The 23,706-nt window shown below is 35.8% G+C and overlaps 1 protein-coding gene across 2 annotated transcripts in view; it reads left to right on the top strand.

The window, feature by feature from the left end:
* The window catches only part of LOC131149317 (uncharacterized), a 31,228-nt gene extending 8,313 nt beyond the window's left edge, over positions 1-22,915 (top strand). The window contains exons 4-9 of one of the 2 annotated variants that reach the window (XM_058099665.1): positions 17,858-17,941; positions 18,114-18,218; positions 18,826-18,939; positions 19,063-19,163; positions 21,828-21,939; positions 22,379-22,915. In XM_058099665.1, the coding sequence (XP_057955648.1) occupies positions 17,858-17,941; positions 18,114-18,218; positions 18,826-18,939; positions 19,063-19,163; positions 21,828-21,939; positions 22,379-22,507 (645 nt within the window). In that variant the 3' untranslated portion in view covers positions 22,508-22,915. Of the gene's footprint in view, positions 1-17,857; positions 17,953-18,113; positions 18,219-18,825; positions 18,940-19,062; positions 19,164-21,827; positions 21,940-22,378 lie in introns of both variants that reach the window. The other variant, XM_058099666.1, reaches the window with a different exon arrangement.
* Positions 22,916-23,706: the final 791 nt, after the last annotated feature.

Below are 23,706 nucleotides of genomic sequence, written 5' to 3'. Positions count from 1 at the left end.
TAGATTGGATGTATCACTTGAATTTTCATATTGGCTTGATTCTCTAAGGTTCTTAGTATAGAAAATGCGTATACTAAGTTTTGACATTTTAGGCACAGACCACTTCAGCATTTAGTCATCACTATCCCTTTTTATAACAAATCCTAAAATCTAAGGAAGAATTGTTCTAAATAATTATGTAATTCCTTTTGGAACCCATTCTTCCTTTGATCCTGAGGGGTTTGCTTTCTTAACAACCCATACCATTTTTCTATCTTTGCCTCTAGCACCTCTAAATGGGCAAGTGTATCGAATGTGCCCTTTCTTTTCATGATATAAGCAAGTTTTGTATGCATGTGAAAGATTTTGCTTATTAATCCTATTTTTACTTGATGAGGCATAAAAATGACCATGGGATTTATAAAATAAACCCAAATCCTTTTTGAAAAATCTATTTCTTTTAATTCCTAAGGATTTATTGGAGTTATTCCTTTTACTTGTGGCTTTGGAAATTATTCTAGAATAATCCACCATTTTTCTTTCCAAACTCGAGATATTCAAATCCTTCTCTTTTTTCAAAAGTTGCATGAGATTCTTTTAAATTTTCTAATTGCTTTGTCAAACTCTGAATTTCATTTTTCAAGGTTATGTTCCTTTTTGACATCTTTACTAGAATCTTATGAACATTTATAAATTCCTTTTGAGGTTCCTCATAAGATGGCATACTATCATTATCAGATTCATCACATGATTCACTACTAGATTTATCACAAGAATCATTGCATGAATCATTAATTGAGGTGGAAGGAGAAGAATGTACCTTTTCGTCGGTTAAACCTATAAAGCAACCATTTTCTCCTTCTTGATCATTTGAGCTCGGATCATCCCAAGTGGTGTTCTCTTTCTCTTCCTTGGTTTCTCCATATTCCTTATCAAGCTCTTCCCAAATATCCTTAGCACTAGTACAAGTCATGATCTTTTTAAAATCATTAGTATCTAAGGCACAATACAACATATTTATGGCATTAGAATTGATTTGCATTAAATAAGTATCATGCTTATTCATTTCATTTTCAAGTTTGGGAATTTCTATATCATTAACAATTTTCATTGGCACAAAATTCCCTTGAGCAATTACTCTCCAAGCCCTCCAATCCATTAATTTGATAAAAATACTCATTTTTAGTTTCCTAACAATGAAATTTTCACCACACAACATTGGAGGCCTTGTATAGATTTGTCCCTCACAAAACAGGGAAACACCAACATGAGCCATGTGATCTTTAACAAAAGCGTTTAAGCTTCTTGCAACAAGGCCCTGATACCAATTGTGAGTTATGGTGTAATCCCAAGAAAAAAGGGGGGGGGGGGGGATGAATTGGTTATTTAAAAAATCTAGGTTACTTTTTACCCTATTTTAAAAACACAGCCACACTATCTCAATCCTAGGGTTTTTCCAACAATCTCAACAGTATATCTTAAGCATTCACAATAATAACCACAAAATAAAATGTAAACATACAAGTGTGGAAATGTATATGAGAGTAGGGAAAGAGAATGCAAACACGGAGATTTTTATGAGGTTCGGCTATCCCCGCCTACGTCCTCGTCTCAAGACAACTGCTTGAGAATTCCACTATCCACTCCTTAACCAAGGCGGAGCCACCTCATACACACTCCTTATAGGCGGAGCCACCTCTCCAAGTGATATGCCCTTGTTTGGTCCACTCCTTATAGGCGAAGCCATCTCTCCAAACGATATGCCCTCGTTTGGCACGATTTTATACCCGAACCACAAAATATACAAATGAGAATAAATATTTTCTGTACAATGAAATGCTTCTTCAACAAGCTAGTTTGTACAATGAAAATCTAATACACTCTCACAAGATATGACTTAAGCTCAATAGAGTTAGGGTCTCTCTCTCAAAAAATATTTTTGAAATAAATGAGAGTAGATGAGAGTAAATGATCTTTGAGTGAGTAAATGTGTATAATAATAAATGCTCAAAGATTTAAGTGCAATAAATGATTTCTCCAACAAAGATTTTTGCAATAAATGATATTTGGAGAAGGTAGGGTTTTGCTCTCAAAAAGATATTTTCAAATGAAGTAGTGTGTGAGAGAAATGATCTTTGATGTAAAAATGAATGTGCAACAAATGCTTCAAAGATCCTAGGCCAATAAATGATTTCTCCAAAAATGATTTAAAAAAAAAAAATGAGTGTAGGAGAAGTTAGGGTTTTCTCTCAAGATGATTTTTGCAAATGAAGAGAATAGATGATCTTTGATGTGAAAAAGAATATATAATGAATGCTCAAGATTCACTAGCAATAAAGATTTCTCCAAAAATATTTTCAAAGAAAAGAGTAGGAGAAACTATGAATTTGCTCTCAAAATGATTTTTACAATAAATGAGTATACGAGAGCTTTGATTTGTATGAAAAAATGCCCACAAATGCAGGAGAATGAAAAAATATGTGTAAAAGTATTTTAAAGGGTTTTGGGCTTGGTATTTATAGGCAAAGACCCCTTGTGACCGTTTTATTGTTGTTTGACTATTATAAAAATAATTTATTTTGAAAACTAGCCGTTTTCTGGCTGTTGGCGTTCAGGTCCCGATACGAATTGTCGACAAGTGCCTTTCAATCGTCAATGAGTGACCTTCAGTCATTGACGAATCACCCCTTTTGGTCGACGAGTCACTTGGGTTGAAAATTATATTTGGCTACTGGAAAAATTCGTCAACGACTCAAATAACATTCATTGACGAGTCAGCCCAATTCGTGACGAGTCAGCCCCATTTGTCAACGAGTCAACCCCATTCGTCGATGATCGGTCTGGGCAAAAGCATACTTAGGCTGCTGGTCTGATTAGTCAACGAAAGCACCCTATTAGTCGACTAATCCCCTATTTTTCATGCTAATAAGCCTTCTAATGAGTTCTAAGCAAAAGGTTTTCCATGAAATGTTTGAGTTCCTAGGGTTAGTCTGCGGTCGTTATTGAGCTTTCCATCAAATCAAGTAAGACATGCATCTACAATTGAAACTAAATACAATACAACTGAAAAAATTAGATGTCTTTGCTCTTTGCTCTTCAAATTTCCATGTAAAAAGCCAGGTGATATGTGCTTTAAGAACCTCATGGCTTCCATTTTACCTTTACCATATGTGCTTTCTGAAGTAGTATATCTGTTCAATGACTAAATGCACAAATGAGATTCTTACGATTTGTCATTATCAAAATGGGATCGGACTCAAAAAGTCAACATAATTTATAGTTTTATTATTTTAATCATATTTTGAAATTATTATTTGATTCAAGGACAGAGGGTGGACCTTGGATCAGTGGTAAGATTGCACCTTTGTGACGGGTCATGGGTTTGAGTCCAAGAAAACAACCTCTCTGCATAGAAGCAGGGCTAAGGTTGCATATGCTGTGACAGCCCTTCCCCTACCTTTGCAAAGCAGGGAGCCTTGTGGCCCAAGCACGCCCTTTTTTCTTTTTTTAATTTGGTTCAAGGACAAAAATAAGCATTTTTTTAATCAAGTTTTAATTTGTTTTAGTTCTAAAAATATTAACCATGTAGTTTGCTAGTTTTTAGTTTTTAGTTTTTGTTTTTGGTTTTCGTTTTGATAATTTTTTATAGTGATGCCAAACAGCCCCATAGTTATCAAATCATGCATCTTAAGTCATGCCAATTTTCTAATTGTTCCTGTATCATGGCGTGTCTAATAGCTGTTTGATTGCACATAATATAATCATCTCACAGAAGGTTCCAACTACAGCATATACCAAAAGGAAACAGAGCAGAAGGATGTTCATATGTTTTATGCTGTGAAGTATGAAACTATGTGTATCTTCTATAGCTCAAATGATTGGGGCCAATACTTGCAACCTAAGATGCCTAATTTGTCCAAAGGGTCACATATTAGCTCCAAGTGTACTATCCATGTGGAATTGTGACGAATCTGCAGAAAAGTCCACAAGCTTAGAATCTGGGTTCACGAATTCTGTAGGGAATTAACTTGTTGAAGCAAAACTGCATGAGGGTGGGATGAAACCTATGACCCATTAAACATGTTACAGGTCCTTACCTTGGTAATTAGGAGTCTCAGTTAACTTTTATGGGAAAAAAAAATCCAACGTATAAGCTGCCTTGACTAATGCTGCATGAATGCAGACATCTACTCATTTACATATTAACATATGGGAACTTGTTTTCACAGAATAAGGGAAGGGCTATGATTGAGGGGTTGGATTGGTTCCATACTAAAAATGCGGAGTGGCTAGAGAGGTCTTTTGAGGAGATTAGAGGTGCAGTGTTTGAGATGGATAGAGATAAAGTTGTTGAGCGAGATGGGTTTCTGATGGCCTTTTTCAGGGCTGGGATTTTTTGTTGGAAGATCTTGATTGGGTCTTTAATGAGTTTTATGATAATTGGGGTGGTGGGTAGGAGCATTAATTCAAGTTGTTTCACTCTGGTGCATAAAAAAGATTGTGCCATAGGCCAATTAGCCTGGTGAAAGGCATAAGATCTTAACTAAAGTTTTATATAAGAGATTGGTTGCATCCTTTTTGGAGACTATTTCCCATAATCAAAGTGCTTTTATTGGTGATAGGAAGATTTTAGATGCTGCTTTGGTGGTGAATGAGGTTGTTGAAGATGATGTTAAAAGAACAAAGAAGGGGCTGGCTTTGAAATTGGATTTTGGAAAATCATATGATCAGGTTTGTTGGGGTTTCTTGGATAGAGTTTTAGACAAAAAAAGGTTTGGGGTGAGATATTGGAAATGGATTTGAGGATGTCTTTCATCCGTAGTCTTTTTGGTCTTAGTGAACGGCAGGTCTTAAGTCTTGGTTTCCAGCTTCTAGGTCTTAGACAGGGAGGTCCTCCATCACATTTTCTTTTTACTATTGTGGCATATGCATCGAGTAGAATGATTGTAGAGGTTTGGTGGAAGGAATTGGGACACCAAAATTTGTGTATAAACATCTATAATTTTCAATGATACCATTCTCTTTCTTTTGGAGGATTTGGGCTCTTATATGCTAATTATTTTGTAGATGTTTTGAAAAAGTGTCGGGATCAAGAATAAATTTCTCTTAGAGTGGTATTGTGGGAATAAGTATTGATTCAAGTACTTTTTCTAGGTTAGTAGATTGTAACCCTATGCAGATTATTTTTTTACTTAGTCTATAAGAAAATTTTTGGAAGGTTGGACAGGTGGAAAGGAACTTTCTTCACTTTAGGGGATCGTATTACTCTTATCCATTCATGTCTTCCTCTATTTTGCTATATTGGTGGTCCCTTTTTAAAATTCTTGCAAGGGTGGCTTGGAGATTAGAGAAATCGAAGAGGGGTTTCTTGTGGTAGGGAGCTGGTGAAGAGGTAGAGATCATCTTGAAAGATGGGAGATCATGCATGCATGTGATGGAGGGGTGTTTTGGGTGTCTAAGAACATTTTCTTGGTAAAGTGATTATAACACTAACCTTTAGAATCTAATTCTCTTTGGCATAAGGTAATTTGTGGTAAATTTGTACTTCTACAAAATGGATTAGATGCTAAAGTTGGATCTAATATCAATTACTAGAGTCCTTGATATTTTTTCTCAAATTTATCATTCTTTCTTCCCTAAGTATAGAGTTGGTAATGAGGAGAGTATCTATTCTTGTCAAGACCATTGGATTGGGGAGGCTTCTTGGCTCATGTGTGCCTGTTTATTTTTTGGTTATATGCTCTTCATGAAACTTTTATTTCTATTTCCTTCTCTTGGAAGAGGGCTTCTTGGGATTTTCATTTTGTGGGGAACCATGATGAGAGAGAGTATAATAAGCTTTCCTTTTTGATAAATGTGCCTTATTCTTTTCATATCCAATTGGGGAGTGAAAGAAGAATTTGGAGTTTAGATTCTTCTAGGGGATTACTCTTGTAAGTCTTTCTTTTCTCATTATGGCTTTAAATTGCGGTAGTGGGTAGCATAATGTATTAGTAACGGGTGTTACGGGAAGTGTCAATAGCGGAAGTTACACAACAAAAAGTGGGTGTAACGACCGTGAATTTTTTCCAAGAACGCACAACCTTGTGCATGTTAGTGTATTTACAAGTTTAAGCTTTTACACTTCTTAGAAAGAGTTTTAATGTATTTTGGATCCTTTAGTTCAACTAATTAAGTTGTTTGATAAGGGCAAGAAATATACATTTGTTTTAAACACCATTGAAAGAAAAATTACATGTGTGTGTGTATTTATACTTTCTCATTATTCTTATGCATGATAAATTCTTATATGAATAAATTAATTAATAAAAAAAAATACATTATACACTCAATTAATCTATTATAGACATAATACATATAGATAATACAAATATACATTAACTAGAAAAGAAAAGAAGGTTGAAGTTGAAAAATATAGAACATAAAATATCAAATTGCTAATATTATCCAAAGAAAATATTTTCCTAACAAGTTAGTATTTTCAAATTGTTAATTAGTGCAGGAGTATTTAAAAAATAGTAAATTTTATATCATTATCATCCTCATTATAATCTGAAAGTTAAGGTGTAGTCCCAAAAAGGGGGGGGGGGTGAATTGGGTAATTAAAATTTTCTTTTTACAAATTCACAACCTTTTATTAATTTAGTGATCACACAAGATTTTTCTAACTTCTAATACTTAGCTTAATCACAACTTAGATATCAACACAATCTAATCACTCACTACAATATTAATCAAACAAACATTAAATTAATCAACCACAATATTCTCAATCAAGATATGAGATGTAGCACTTTTGCTAGCTTTAGCAAGAACTCAAGATAGAGTTTGTTTGTAGCCTTGTGACAATGAATTTGATTCAAGCCCTGTTATGAATGAAAGATGTTTGCTTTATTTCAACTAAGATTTCCACAAGCGATCAACGTACTCCCTTTAAGGTTTCCGCAAAAGATCAATGTACTTTCTTAAGTCAAAAGTCTTCTCAATCTCGGTTTTGGCTTCCTGCACTTTGAATACACTCCACACAATTTATATATGCAGAAAATAAAGAGAAAGGTTAAGAGTGAGACCAAGGTTTTTTACAAGGTTTGGCTTATCCCCAGCCTACGTCCTCGCCTTAGGCCAATACCACCTAAGGTTTCCACTATATTGTTCCTTTCCGAGCAGAAAAAACCGTTATAACCTCCTTAGGGGTAGAGCACCCTCTTCAAGCGATACCCCATGCTTGGTCCAACGATCCAATCAACCTTGAACCGTCAAAATCTACAAGAAGAAGAACAAATATGTGTGTACAAAGATTGCTCTCAGATAGAGCTTGTTAGTACAATTTCAAACACTAATATACTTCAATCAAAATATCAAAGAAAATGAAGTAAGAAGCTCAAGAATTATTTCACCGGTTTTCTTCTCTTGATAAGATTCAAGAACTCAGAACTTTTGTCCAGAGTAGAAGTTAGAATCTCAGAATATTTTAGTAAATTTGCAGCAATTCAGTAAGCAAGTTAGCTTTGATAGCAAGAGAGCTTTGAGAGATGATTTTCAATTCTTGGTTAGTTTTGATTTCATAAACCATGTATTATAGGTTTAGAAAGAGTCTCATTCGTGCTGCCCAAGATTACATGGAGTGTCCCCCAAGTTTTTAGAAAGTTTGGGGCGCAAGAAATTTAATTTTGAATTTAAAACATTTAAAAAAATATTGCTGTTGCTGAGGTTCATTTGCCTAAACTACAAGTTCAGTCGCCTAAGCCTTCAGGATTCTGTTTAAATTTTCTGTTGAAAACAGGGTCAGGCACCTGAGGTCAACTTCAGTCGCCTGAGGCGACACTGCCTCTTCAGAATTCTTTCAGAAAAATCTTCAGGCGCCTGTACTTAATCTTCAGTCGCCTGAGGAAATTCTTCAGGCACTTGAGCTTTGACTTCAGTCGCCTGGACAGAAAAAAATCTATTTTTCACTTTATTTTCAAAACCCTTGGCTTTCTTGCTTTTTTACATTTAAAATATATTTTCTAGGATTTTTTAAAATAAGGTCTCTAAATCCATTTTATCCCCTAATGAGCTCATCTTTATTCAAATTAATATTTAGAGTTGAAGTACTTACATGAAGCTTTCCTAAAACTTTAAAGACTCTTTTGATCTTTGAAGTCTTCATGACTATCCTTTCTTTTTCCTTGAGCTTGATCTTTCTTTGAGCTTCATTTGCTTTAACTATCTTGAGTCTCCTTGAGCTTCCACTTGATCACTTCATACTATGTCTTGCACTTGGTGATCTTTTGATATTCCTTTTTTATCTTTTTGAACTTACCACTTTAGAGTTCCTGAAATATCATCACTTGAACACAAGCTTGTTAAACCATCCTTTATTTGTTACCATCAAAACAAGATGTGAAAGCCTTCTTAGGCCAACATAATCTTTTTCCCCTCGCTTCATAATATATTGAGAATGATTTATGAAAGGGGGGAAAACAAAGTAAGAAGAAAAAGTAAAAAATAAAATATTTTATTGGCATAATAGTCCTATAGTGATTATGTAATGACCGTAGCGGCCTTTCTATGATGGTCATGGTCCGTAACGTACGCAACAGCCGTGATTTTTCTTTCCACAGATTTTGTAGTGTGTAATGTTGTCAAGAACCCAAAAACCATTACATAATGGCGTTACATAGTGGTCGCGACCATTATTTAAATCATGTGTGTCATTTGATTCGTGATCCTAATGTCAATCATTTAGTCCCTTATTCCTTAATTTGGAAAGCTTCAAAGACAAAGGCCTTTACTTGGATTGCTATCCTTGAGAAAATCAATAGTGATGACTTGCTTCAAAAGTGAAGACCAAAGAAGGCCATGTACCCAATATTTGTGTCCTTTGCTATATGATTGGGAGGCTTGCTCTCATTTGTTTTTATTTTTCACCTTTTGCTTTGGTCTTTGGAATAATTTGTTTGGTATTTTTTGTTGAGAATTGAATTTTTCCCTTGTCCTTTGAGGTTTTTTTGAGCTATTATGTTTAGGGGGTTTGGTTACAGTAGGGAGATAAAAGCCTCATGGTGTTGCATCATTCACTATCATTATTCTATAGAGGCTTGGAGAGAAATGCCAAAATTTTTAAGGGTGTTCCCATTTCTCTTAACTTGCTTTGGAGCATAGTCATGTTTCTTCCTTCGCTTTGGTGTTCGGCGGATGATTTCTTTTGGCATATGTCTTTGTACACTCATAGAGGGATTGGATTGCTTTGCTTGATTAGAGTTGTCTTGTAATTCTTTCCCCTTTTCTCTTGCTGTTTTACTTTTGTTATTCAGGGATATCTTGTTCTACATGTGTATATCTTCTTCCCTTTGTTGTACCTTTTCTTTCTTTCTCAATACAATTCTTGGCATATCGAAAGAAAAATCTTGAAATAGAATGTGATTGCCTTGAATTTTCCACAGGTGGTCCCAAAATCCCTCTATTATAGAAAACTTGGAGTTGAGCTTTAAAATGGCACAAATGTTATCCTTAAGGCAACTTGATTTTGGGTTTTGGGGTGGGGGGGGGGGGGGGGGGGGGCGAGTGGGGGTGTTGGTCTAGTTGAATAGAGTTAGTTAAAAATTACTAGTCTATGCACACAAACTTTAAGCAACTACAAGGAATAGTTAAGAATATCACCTAATAAGCAAGAAAGCAAGTAGATAGAATGAGAGATATAGAGAGCAAACTCAATCTCCTCAAGTTTATGTCCACTTTCTCAAGGCACGTATCTCCTTGAGGTTCCATTAATTTAAATCCAAATTTTACAATCTTCGTTTAATTTTAGAGGGAATCACTCTAATACTCTTTTCAAAAGAAAAGAAAAAGAATAAAAGAAAAAAGGAAGGTTTTTTTCAAGTTAAGATTAAGAGAAAATCTTAACAAGGATATGATTCTCTTAAAATAAAAATAGCAAGTGGGTTGGCACAATATTTTCTTAGGGCGAGATAGCACACAAGAAGTTCTTAGAGGTTGTCCTTCCAAGCTATGAGAGGGATATATAGACTTGCTGCCAAAATAGCCTGTATTTTCTTGTTAGAATTCTGCAGAGATGTTGTGGAGATATTGACAAGGTTTGTTGTTAGAATTCTGCGGAGATGTTGACAAGTGTATTGCTCCAATTTAGGCTTCTCTTTCCCCAATTCCCATTTATTTTATTTTATTTTATTTTATTTATTTTTGTGTTTGTTAAGGATTCTTGTTTGTGTAGTTATCAAGTTAGAGTACGTGATGAAAGAGTCCATCTATGAAACTTTCTTTCTGTGTGGTGTTTTCGAGAGAATGGATTACTTAGTGAGTTAGGAGTTTGTTAGTAGGTCGTAGGTTGGCGGGGGTTGGGTCTTGGTAATATAGTGTCTTAGAACATCACTCTTTTGGGAAGGTGATTATGGTCGTTTTCCTTAAAATTAGTTCTCTTTGCATAATGTGATCAAGAGTAATTTGGTTTTTAGGAGAAAGGTGGGATGCTAATATTGCCATTAGAGTTACACATGAAACTGTTTGGGAATTCAATTTATAGATCTCATCTTTGTTTTTCCATTTAGCAAATACAACGTAAGAGATGGCTCTTGGGTTTGGTTTTGTTAGGTTTTATGGCTAGGGGAACACAACAACAACGACAACCAACCAAGCCTTAAGCCCCACTAGGTGGGGTCGGCTACATGAATCATTTTCAACCAATTTATATGATCATGGACAATTTCCTCCAACAAATTTAGGGCTATGAAATTCTTATTCAATCTCATATTCCAAGTTGTTTTAGGTCTACCTCTACCCCTTATACCACCCCTCATTGTAACTTGCTAACTCCTCCTCACTAGTGAATTATTTGGCCTATGTTGCACATGTGCAAACCATCTGAACTACCCCTCCCTTATCTTATCTTCAACAAGAGTTACGCCTAATTTGAGTTACGCCTAATTTACCATAGTATGTTCATTCCTTAATTTACCTTTTAACATTATACCCCTCATCCACCTTAGCATTCTCATTTCAACGACTTTTACTTTTTCGACATGTTTTTCCTTAGTTGTCCAACCTTTTGATCCATATAGCATAGCTGGTCTTTTAGTTGTTCTATAGAACTTCTCTTTTAATTTTAAGGATATTCTATGATCATACAGTACACCCGAAGCACTTCTCCATTTTACTCAACCTACTTTAACTTTATGTGTTATATCTTCTTCACTTCTCCTTCAGCGTGCATGATAGATTCAAGGTATCGAAATCTATTAGTGCTATTAATTTCTCGTCTATCTAGTTTAATCTTTTTCTTTTACTATGACCGAACTACATTTCGTATAGTCTATCGTATTTCTACTAATCCTAAAACCTCTAGACTTTTTTGTATAATTTTAATTTAGATTCTACTCCATCCACAGTTTCACTAATTAATATAATATCATTTGCAAACAACATACACTAAAGACCTCATTTTGGATACTCCTAGTAAGTTCATCCATCACTAGAGCAAAAAGATAAGGGCTCGAAGAAGATCCTTGATGTAGACTTATTGTGATTGGAAATCCCTAGCCTCTCCACCTATAGTCCTAAAGCTAATCATTACTCCATTATACATATCCTTAATGTCTAATCACATCAATATACTTACTACATATACCCTTTTTTCTCCTAAAACTTATTATAAAACTTCCCTAGCTACCCTATCACATGCTTTCTCTAAGTCAATAAAAACCATATGCAAGTATAAATAATGCATCTTTCCTTTTTGTTACTTTTCACTCTATTTTTTTCCCTTATTATTCTTTAATGCACCTATTTTTTCTTTCTTGGTTCTTAATGGGGATTTTCTTAATAGAAAAATAAATTTATTAAGATAGAAGAATGTACAAGGAGGATGAGAAGTCCTCAAAATAACAAAAGAAAATAATAAAAAGTAAAATTAAGTTATTCCTTCATAATTTTTGGGGTCTAATTAAAGTTGACTTGATGAAGGCGTTGTAGGAGTTACATGCTAATGGGTTGATAGGACAGGGTTAGTTGGTTTTTTTGCATGGAGTCCTGGATAAGAAGTGTTTTGGGTCTAAGTGGCAAGGCGGATTAGTGTTTCTTTTATTTGCTTCCTTTTCTCTTATTATTAATGGAGAATCTAAGACTTGGTTTTCATTTTCTACGGGTGTGAGGCATGGTGATCCTTTTTCTCCCTTCCTCTTTATTTTGGTGGCCAATGAGCTGAGGAAGGGTTTTGTTTAGGGTATTGCTGTGTCTTTCTTTGATTCCTTTGCATTTTTTATCTTCATTTAAGATTCTGATGGGGATTGCTAATAGACTTGAGAGCATTATGAGAGAGGTTCTTTGGCCAGGGATGGGTGAGAGGAGGGACCATCCTCTAATTTGGGAGTCGTCTGTAGGTCTAAGGGGCTTGGGTCTCAGCAATTTGGTGTCCAGAAACATTGCTTTCGTGGTTGATTGGTTATTGGAAACTAATATGTTTGGTATAGTGTTATTAAAGGCAATTTTGGCATGCAAGAGAGTGGGTAGGATGCTAATATTGCTGCTAAAGTTTCACATGAAACCTTTTAGAAATCATTTCATTGGTTAACTCTTTTCATATTTCCTTGTACCAAATATAAGGTGGGAGATGGTTGCGGGGTTCACTTTTGTAAATACCTTTGGCTTGGGGAATTATGTTTTCAATGCCTTTCCTTCTATAGGTATCGTCTTACTTTGCACTTTAAGGCACCCATTTCTTCTTTTCTCTTTGCTAATAGTAGAATTGTTTCTTGGGTTTTACATTTTGTAGGAATCTTACGAATGGGGAGATGGGGAATGGAGGAGCTTTCCCCAACCTTGAGTTTATTGGATTCTTATTGGTATTCTATGATGTTTAGATTTGGTGTTCGGATACTTCTAGTATTTTTTTTTCTTATAATGGTGATGTTTGGATACTTCTAGCACTTTTTTCCTTATAAATCTTTTTATTCTCATCTATATTGTTCTCTCATTCATTTCCTCTTTGCTATTCGAGTGTGGAAAGCTAAAACTCTTTGAAATGTATGCAAAGGATTTTGTGTGGATGGCCATTCTTGATAGAGTTAACACCAATAATCTGGTGAAAATTAGAAGAGCACATATGGCTCTCTCTCTCTCTCTCGCTCTCCCCCTCCTTAAGTGCATGTTATGCGTTTAGCTAGTGGTGAGGATCATGCACAGTTATTTCTTCACGGTGTTGTTGCCTAGTGCTTATGGAACAAACTCTTTGGTTTGTTGGGAGAGTGTAGGGTCGTCCTCACTCTTTGGAGGTTTATTGTTGATTAGTTTTAGAGGCTTTGGGAAGCTAATAAAAATGCAGATATTCTGTAGCAGTGTGCAGTTTTTGTTGTCATATGGGTACTTTGGCTAGAGAAAAATGCCTGGATATTTCAATGATCTGTAGATCTGATATGGTATAGGATTGTTTTTCACTTTCATATTGCTTTTTGCTACTGTTGTAATTGGTGTGATTCCAAGAGAGGGGTGAATTGGAGATTTAAAAAATGTTTCGGCTAATTTAAACATTTTGCCAATTCACCACAAATTATATCCCATTCAAATATAGTTGTGTATGTAAAGTGATTAATCTATGTGTGCAAACATACACATGTGGAGCAAATTTCATTTAACTTAAATGCGTGCATGCAAAGTAATTGTATCCATGAATAAACAAGCACACACGTACTGAATTTAAAGTACAGTAATTAAACAAGATAGAGAGAGAGACACACACACATATTTGTTATCGAGGTTTGGCCAAACCAGTCTACGCCTCCACCTTGGGCATACCCCCCCAAGGATTCCACTATCCCTACTCACTTACAGGTGGAGTAGAAACCGTTTACAACCTCCTCTCCTTACTGGGCAAGGAATACCCCAAGTCACATTACAGGGATGACCCCAACCTACACGCCTCTCCTTATAGGGCGAGGAATACCCCAGCTCAATTACTAGGCTGAGCCGAACTAGTATCTCTTACGGGACGGAGATTCCCCAATTCAATTTCCAAGCTAAACCGAACTGATCTCCTTTACGGGGCAGAGATTCTCCAGTTCAATTAAGAGGCTGAACCCAACCGATACATAAAACCATTTTTGTACATATAAAATTGCTTCTAAATACAAACAGAAATGTACAACATTAAAGCTCTAACAAATGCACTCTCTAATGATATGCAGTATGCTCAAAGAGTAGGGGTGTTTTCCTTAAAATGATATTTTTAATCTTTGAAACAAAATGTATGTAATAAGTACTTCAAAGATTTGAACCCTAATGAAACTATTCTCTCAAAAACATTTTTCAATACGAAGTAAGAGAACCTAGGGTTTTGGTTTTTCAAATGATTTTTGCAGCATAAAAGTTTGTCTATGAAAACATGGATGCAAAAATAAATGCCTTGAAATAAAAATGCTCTCTTTCAAAAAGTCCTTCAAATGATCAAACAGAAAGAGAGTAGGAGAGTAAAAATATTGCCCCAAGGAAAAGATTTTGCAATAAAAAGTTATTTGGGGGAACTTTGATTAAAAATAATTTGAGAGAATTTTAAAACTAATCAAAGTTGCTAATTTTGGCTTATGAAGGGGTATATATAGAGTTTGGGAAAAATATGACCGTTGGGGACCTGCTCGTCGTTTTGGAAAAGATTAATTAAAATTTTAATGACGATTAGCGCATAAAAAATAAGCCAACTTGAGAGGTTCAGTTGGCTGACCTTTAGGGTTGGTCGACTGAACACATAGAACGGTCGGCAGTGGGAATGACCGGTCGGCTGAGTAAAATGATTTTCCAAACCTTCGTAGGTTTGGTCGCCCGGTCTGTCGGTTCTTGGGGGTCGGTCACCCGGGGCGTTTTTTAGCTTAGAGGATGGTCGGTCGTGGAAGGTGGAAAAGTCAATTTTCATTGGTCGATTGACTGTGGAAGCTACATTCACTTTAGGGTTGGTCGACCGAGGCATGGTCAACTAGTTGACTTTTGGTCATAAGTGCGGTCGGTTGACCGTGACGATTTAAATGTCAATGGGTCGGTCGATTGGGGCTATTTAATTAAACCCAAAAAATCCAACGTCAGTCGATCGAAATTTTTGTAAATTAATTTTAGCCCTTGTTATGACCCTATAGATATTTCAAAAATCTTATTTGATTTTAACTTTTATGAAAATAATTTTTGATTAAACTTTAGGTGCCCTAAGGTCAATCTATGGCCTTTGATCCCCTACGGTCGGTCTATGGTTCGTCCTATCTGAGCATTCAATCATATCATGTAGATGCATGCATTATTACAGACCAAAGATAAAAGCTAAATGCATTACAAATAAGAAACATTTCTCTTCTTCTTTTGCTCTTTGGTTCTCCATGGAATGCACCGGTCAATTTGATCTCTAAGTCCTTTGGGCTTCCATTTCTCCTATGTCTTATGTGTGTACCAAGATATAAACTTGTTCAAACACTTAAAAACACATGTAAGAACCTTGTGCTTTGTTAGCATCAAAACAGGAATCGAACTCAAAAAGTCAACAACTACAGAGTGTCTTGATGAGGAGTATTTCTTGGACTTTATTTTTTTGTAGGAACCTTAATCACAGGGAGACAAATTAACTTTCTTTGCTTCTCAGTTTGTGGGAATTTCTCTCCAAGCTTCTTCTAGAAGGACTTTCTTGTAAATCCTTTTATTCCTAACTGATTCTTTTCTCCTGTCCTCTCCCTCTGGAGTAATCAAATATAGAAAGCTAACGTTCTCTCCTAGGTCAAGGCTTTTGTTTGGTTGGCTCTCCTTACTAGAGTTAATATCGACAATCTAATGCAAATTAGGAGACCTAACAAGATTTTATCTTTCTAATGTGCGTGTGATGTGCTATGGTAGTGATAACATGCTCATTTATTCTTGCAGTGTTTGACAGCTTAGAGCTTTGGGTGCATTTGTTTCCATTACTAAGATTTATGCAACTGGACTGGTCTGGCTAGGATATCATCCCACTCCATGCTTGGATTGCCATGTATAAAGGATGGGCTAATCACTTAAAGACCAAAATACACTTGACGAAAATAACACTATAACAAAAACAGAAAAAAAACAAAAAAACAAAAAAAAACAAGGGGCAGTCTAGTCCTTTTATTGCTGAGCCACTGCTGGCCTGTGAGGAAGGACCGATCAGTCTTATACCATTTAAATGGGCTAAGACCTTGGCCATTATTATCCCATGGCCTTCTTGCACCAAGAATGGGCTAGGGTGCTTAGCCTAGCCCCGCCAAAACAAGCAACCAAAACAAAGGCACCCTTATGTAATAAGTTTTTTGGTTTCTTTGTTAAATGTTGGGTGTGCTTGAGCTCTTTGGAGGGCTTTTTTGTTGACTTCTTTAAGAGAGTCTGGGAACCTTGAAGGATGCAAGAATGTTGTGGTTGTCTACAATATATGTTGTGTTCTGGGTCATTTGGTTTGTTTTCTTTACTTTGTGGGTGTATTCACATTTTCTTAACCCGAAATGGCTGGGGAGAGGAAAGGTTCTTTGTTTTTTTAGGGTACTCCCCGGAGCAGATCCAGTGGAGACGGGGTGGGGGCGTAGCTCAGAGGACTAAAGCACGTGACTACAAACCACGGTGTCAGGGGTTCGAATCCCTCCTCACCATCTCTGGCGATCATCTAGGTGTTTTAGCGGAATTCCTTTCTTAGATTTTCAGCTGGATTGGATTGCTTAAGCTTGGTTTTCCTTATGTATCTTTTTACCCCCCCATTTTGTTTGCAGAATCAGGCCTGTAATTAAATCAAGTTTATGGAATTGCATCTTGCATTTGGTTTGTGGAGTCACATTTCTGGCCGGAATACTAATTCCATCATTTGGGGGAATTGTGATTCCCTTCCCAAGTGGACTGGAATCGTTTCTCATTCCATCGAATCAAATCTGTTTCCTATAATACCCTCTCATCTCCAGTTCTTCTTCTTCTTCTTCCCTCTATCTTTCTTGCTCACCATCACCGCTGCAGCTCCTTGCTGCTATGAACCGCCCTCATCGTGAGCCCTCAACCCCACTATTTCCTTGCCCATTCATTCCCATTAAACCCACCGCTGTCGACACCACAGCAGATCCGGAAACAGCAATTGCAAACCCTGGTGTCTAACGCCCTCCCCCCCCACCCCCCCTGGGCACAGAAAAGACAATGGAATTGTGATTCTGGTTCAAATGTACGGGAATGGCTCTTCATTCCACAGAGTTAATTTCTCAATTTTCAAGTCTCCAGTGAGACCCAGCAACCCTCTTTCATTGATCTAGTCTCCCTCCTGAGTAGTGGTCTGCGACTCAACATCACAGCAATTTCGGTGACATTGACACCACAGCAGCTTTAGGAGGAGGGATGAGCCACCATCACCAGCATCATCCATCTCTATTCTCTAGAAAGAAATTTAAAAATAAAAAATAAAATTAAAATTAAAATTAAAATTTCAATTAAAAGGCTGTTTTTGGAAATTCGTCATCTTTTATTCCTCTTCTACAACCATTCTACGTGAGTATCCAAACATAGGAATCACATTCCAAATACAATTCCATTACTGACTTGATTCCGTTCCTACTTTAATTCCTTTCCTACATTGTTTCTATTCCACAAACCAAACGGGAGTTATTGTTTCTTCTTCTCTTTCTTTCCTTTTGCTTTTGTTAGGAGGATATCTCTTCTTTCTATATCTCTCTTTTCTTAATAAATTTTCTTTTTCTATGAAAAAAATATCAAATCACTAGTCAGAGCTCAAAAATTAGCAGATTATTTATGCTTGAATGCATTTATCTTTCGCTGAACGTACCTTATATTTTTTGCCATTGCGCTGCTGTCAGGATTTAGTATTTAGTTTCTATTTTTTTGCTTGTATGTGTACTAATCTTTAGTTTTCCAGGTGCCGACCATGGGGGAAATGTTGGATATGCTGAAGAAAAAGCATAATATATTTGGGGTACTTTACAGCTGGTTTCTTGCCAAGGCATGTCTTATGTGACTCTGAAATTTTGTACCAAATTATGCAAAAGTTTTGCATGTCAACTTCCCTTCTTTTTTTTTTCATCTTCAATTCAACTATAGAAGTCTAAGATTTTTGATTTTATTTTAAACCATGTTATTCTCTTAGTTACAGTTTAGCAATCATATTTTCTTAGGTTGCTAGTAAGCTTGAGGTTTTCCCTGGATCTGAGTTTCGTGTGGCATTTGAAGAGGCAATGAAATATGGTAGCAAGGTGATACTTGGGGATCGCCCAGTACAGGTATGACACTTTGCCTCTGATGTTGGAAATGGTTATGATTCGGCAAGTTCACTACCTTTACCATTACATTTAATTTCAATTGTCAAGCATTTTGTGGGGACTTCCAGGGGTGGGGTGGGCTTAACAATGGTAAAATCTCCAGAACCGGTACATAAGATTCAATTCCATGGAAAAATTCTCAATATCCATGCTTCATTATTGACACGTGCCCTAGTTTGAGTAGTCTTTGGTTGCCCTATCAGTGGCTGCCATCAAGTTCCACAAAGCTCGCTATTTGTATCATGATACTCAAATTGGCTATTTTCTATGGATGCTATGAGCCTAGACCTGTACTGGTGTGGAAACACCGTAGAACAACAACAAGCCTCAAGTCCCACTAGGTGGGGAAAGACCATAGGTTTGTTTTAAAATGTTCTTGAGTAGGTTATTCTTTGAAACCTGACTCATAAGTTTGCAAATCATTAGTGCTGTTCAAAATTTCAATCCCAAATGTTATGAATGCATGTTAATTTTGCTGCTAAATCTTGCGTGTCTATATATATATATATAAGGTGCTTGAATTACATAATTTAGTAACTCTAGCATGATTTTATTGTTAACTGAATAGATTACCTTAAGGAGGACATGGGGGAAAATGCCACTTTGGAATAAGGCAAAATTATTATACTCCTTGCTTTTCCAAGCAGTGTTTCTTCCGAGTCCCGAGGATCTCAACAAAATGGTAAAGCTTTCTCATCCTCATATTTATTGCTGGTAACTATAGTGTTTATGACTAAAATTCATGTATGTAATTATTTGTATCTAGACTGGAAGTTGTCTTATATTCTTCAACTCTTGATTTTAGCTAAAGGAAATGGATGATGTTGACATGCTGACTCTAGTTATTCAAGAGATGAGCAAGGAGTTCCCCACCCTAATGGAAACCCTTGTACATGAACGAGATCAGTTAGTATTCTTTGGCTATTGTATACCTTTTTGTTTTTCCTTCGGTTGCATTTACTTTTGTTGAATAATTGGGTAGAATGGAAGATCATGCCTTAATGATAGTTCTCTCCCTCTATTTACAATATATGTCTAGTACATGCCAATGACCATAATATCCTTAATAACGCACACTTCCTAATATAACTTGAGCACATACTAACAATGCTAAATGACCAAAATAACCATTAACACTCCCCCTCAAGCTGAAACATGCGTATAATATACTCTTAGCTTGTTACAAATGAATTTAACATGAGCACTTTCCAAGGCTTCAGTGTATAAATTAGCAAGCTGCAAATCAGACTTCACATGGGTGGTTGTAATGAGTTTTTGCATAAGTTTCTCCCAAACAAAGTGACAATCAACTTTAATGTGCTTTGTGCGCTCATGGAAGACCAAGTTGGAGGCAATATGAATAGCAGCTCGATTATCACACATCAAGTCCATGGCACGAGAATGTGGAAAATCTAGTTCTTCCAGCATGTTCTTTAACCTAAGAAGCTCACATGTAGTGTGAGTTGTGGCCCTATACTCTTACTGAGAACTTGACCTGGCCACAACAGTTTGTTTCTTATTCTTCCAAGAAACTAAATTACCAACAAAGATATAGTACTTGGTTGTGGATCTTCTACCGGAAGGTGATCTGGCCCAATCTGCATCTATATATCTATGAATATGAGTGTGATTCTGATCCTAATATAAGAGACCTCTCCTAGGTGCTCCTTTGAGATATCTCAAGATGCAAATTACTGCATCCCAATGACTTGTTCTCGAAAATTTGGGAAACTGACTGAACACTTGTTGTGAAATATACATCCAATCAAGTGATTGTGAGATAATTCAACTTTAAAACAAGTCTCCAGTACTGTCCTAGGTTAGGCATCAAATCTCTCATATTTGGCACTAACTTACTATTGGGATCCATGGGTGTATCAATAAGTTTAGATTGCAACAGCCTAGTCTCATCTAAAAGATCAAAAACATACTTCCTCTGTGACAAGATGATTCCATACGAGATCTCGATGCTTCTATATCCAAGAAGTACTTTAATGATCTCCAAGTCCTTGGTTTAAAGCTTAGTTTGTAGGAAAAGTTTTAGATCCTTGATTCTTTGATCATCTCCAATAATCACAATATCATCCACATACACAATAAGCAAAATCTTGCTGGATGGAGTATGATGATGAAATACAGAGTGATCTACTGCATGCTGTTGGAGGACAAACTCAAGTACTGCAGCATTGAATCGACCAAATCATATTTTGGGAAATTATTTTAAACCATATAATGATTTCTTAAGCCGACACACTAAATCTGACTCCCCTGAACAACAAACCCATGTGGTTGCTCCATATTGACCTCCTCTTAAAGATCACCAGGTAAGAAAACATTCTTTATGTCTAACTGATGTAGAGGCCAATGACAAGTTGTGGCCAAGGAGATGAACAAACTTACTGAGGAAAATATAGCAACTGGAGAGAATGTGTCTAAATAATCCAAGCCGTACACTTGAGTATATCCCTTAGAAACAACACAGACCTTCAAATAAGCCATAGAACCATCAGCATTGGCTTTCACATTGCACGCCCAGTGACAAACAACAAAAAAGACTTATCAAGAGGAAGTGGTACTAAATCCAAGTATCATTATCATGTAGTGGACGCATCTCTTCAACCATTGTAGTCTGTGAGAAAAATTATTTCTTTCTTTTTTTCTTTTTGGACAAAAAGACACTGTTCTTGCTGAGGGTTGGCCCTTGAGGTTTAAAAAATCTCCAGGATTTCTCAAGAAGACGAAAACTTCCACTGATATTTGCAAAAAGACAAGCTCAGAGGGTATAACTTTTCCAAAAATTAAATGTCAAGAAAGAGTCCTGGGATTTTTTAAAACTCAAGAAGTTTGTGGAATTTGAACCTCAATGAGGTCTGTGTCTGTTTTACCAAACCTCAGGGAGCTCAATGTCTTTTGCCCTCCCTTTTTTTTTTGGTGCGGGGGAGGGGAGTGTGGTGGGGAAGGAAGGGGATGCTCTCCAACTTATGGTGGGAAATGACAGTGTGTCATCAGAGGTTGATAAAATGAGTACAAGCTTCTTTTGTCATTATTTAATGAAAGAAATGGTGCAGAGTGATGGATCAGCGAGACTGCTGGCTCAGGAAATTTTTTTGATTGGAGGACATAAATTATATGCTCAGCAATTGTTACATATTGAATAAAATAATTGACATTGCTCTGTTTTATGGAACTTGAAGCGACCAGGGAGACACTGAAGCCAAGACTTTATAGAGTTAGATATTTTTCAGAGCACAGTTGCAGATTTGTATTGTATTTGACTGTACTAATATGCAAATATGTTGATATACTTGGTGTATCAAATGATAGAGTTAGGCAGGCTGCAGAAGGTTTCAAGCACCCTTTGCATGCCACCTCCTTTTTTGTCTTTTCTTCTCTTCAGGCTATGTGTGCGCGCTTGCTTTAACTTTAGAGTTTTGTCCGCACACTACACTTGGTTCTAGGCTTCTAGCAAAAATGCCTCTACTCAGCTATTTAATTTTGGTCATTCAGTAGTTCCCAATAATAATAATAATAATAAACATGATGATGATGATGATGATGATTTGCATTCAGGTACATGTCATCCACATTACTGAGAGTTGCTAGCGAGCATAGTTCGGTTGTTGCAGTTGTTGGAAAGGGGCACCTGCAAGGAATTAAGAAGCATTGGAAGCAACCTGTTGAGGTCTGTTTCCATTTTCTTGCTGTGCATTCTTGTGAAAAAGAGTAATTATCCATGATGATTTAAGTGTGAATTGGAAAGGGTGGACAGCCATTTGTTGGGTCCTGCTTTGTACGTCCCCAAACCCCAAAGTTTGCACGTTAACCCTGTGTTTGGTAGCACAAATTTCGAGCCTTAGATTTGGATTCACATGGATTTCAATAAAACATAGTATAGAATTTTATTGAATTCTATTTAAATCCACACATCCAAATCCAAAACTCGAAATCCAGTTCCCAAACACTACCAGAATATATCTGTTGTCTTTTTCTCTCCTATGTTCTTTTCCAATCTCTTTAGAAGAGGAAAGATTTTTTTTATGTTTAAATTATTTTAATTTTGATACGTTTCTATAAATGTCTTCAGATGTTCATTATGTGGAATGCTTTCTTTTGTAATCCAGGTAAAGGATCTTATGACAATTCCTTCACAAAAATCAAATGTTTCTGCTGTGAAGATCTTCGCATCCCTTGGAGTCGCAGTTGCTGGTCTGGCCATAGTTTCTGGCATCTATCTTGCAAGCAAGAAATAGCTTCAGTACAGTAAACTTCTTCTAACGAGAGGCGGCTGTACTCTTAAACCCTCTCTTACCTCACATGGGAAAGATTTGGTAAGGATCTGCAATACTTTACCGCCCAGAAATTAAAATGGCGATTCTTGGTGGTTGAGATATGATGATGATGCACTCTTTTAGAATATCTGACATTTGTTTTTTGACTGGGAAAAAAAAAAACAATAAACAGAAACATAACTTGATGCCTTGGGAAGGAAGGGGATCTTTGTTTTGCATTTGTATTTTAGAATTAGAGCAGCAAAGGTGCTCCTTCTTGCAGCTGTTATAATTGCACTGGGTACTAATACTGAATGTGCCATATGTTAGCAATAACTGTGATCTGTGGATTTGGTTTTAAACATTGTTTTCTAAGCACTTGATATGCCATTATTTTGCAGTGAGATGGGTGTTTAACATGAGGACTGGCCCCCTATAGTTTTGTTTATTTATATGTTTTTTCTCTGTTCATTTTAATGATCTTAGTAAATTTTTAGTTATAGGATCATTTTTGCATCAATTATTTAATCACATTTTAAAGGAACAAGATCAATGAACAGATATTGTGCAAAATTAGGTTTCATCAATCCCAGAGTAAACTTACATGTATTACTAATATTTTTTGCATATTCTCATGGCATTTTATTTATTTGACCTTAATTTTGTGTTTTCATTTTCTTTGCACAAAGAAAAATAAATATCTGAAGAATTATGGAGGGACATTTTAGTTTTTTATGTTTCTATTTTTTAAGGGGTTGTTTGGAATTACAATAAAAAATTTTGAATAAAAAATAGAAACAAAAATTAAAAACCAAAACTTGAAAACAATTGGTTTATTTATATATCACAATAAAATTTGATATTAATTATTTTTATTTTATTTAATAATTATATTTTCTAACTCACTTTCTAGTTCTCTAAGAACGATCATGTTATATATGACAATTTAAAAATGGAAAAAGTAATTTTTGAAGGATTTTTATTATTTTTCAAAAGATTTTGAAATTTTTTTATTTGTTTACTTTAATTATACATACTAATTTCACTTTATTTTTTTAATTTAATTAAATTTATAAAAGGTTAATTCTAGTATTAAAATAGCATAACAGTTGAAAATCATAAAATCTAATTTTTAATTTTTATAAAAATTTAAAATAAAAATATAAAAGTAGTATAAACAA

This window comes from Malania oleifera, chromosome 2 (assembly GCF_029873635.1).
Source record: "Malania oleifera isolate guangnan ecotype guangnan chromosome 2, ASM2987363v1, whole genome shotgun sequence".
NCBI classification, from domain to species: Eukaryota; Viridiplantae; Streptophyta; class Magnoliopsida; order Santalales; family Ximeniaceae; genus Malania; species Malania oleifera.
Note: the sequence above shows the minus strand (reverse complement) of the source record. Positions and strands in the feature narration are given on the sequence as shown.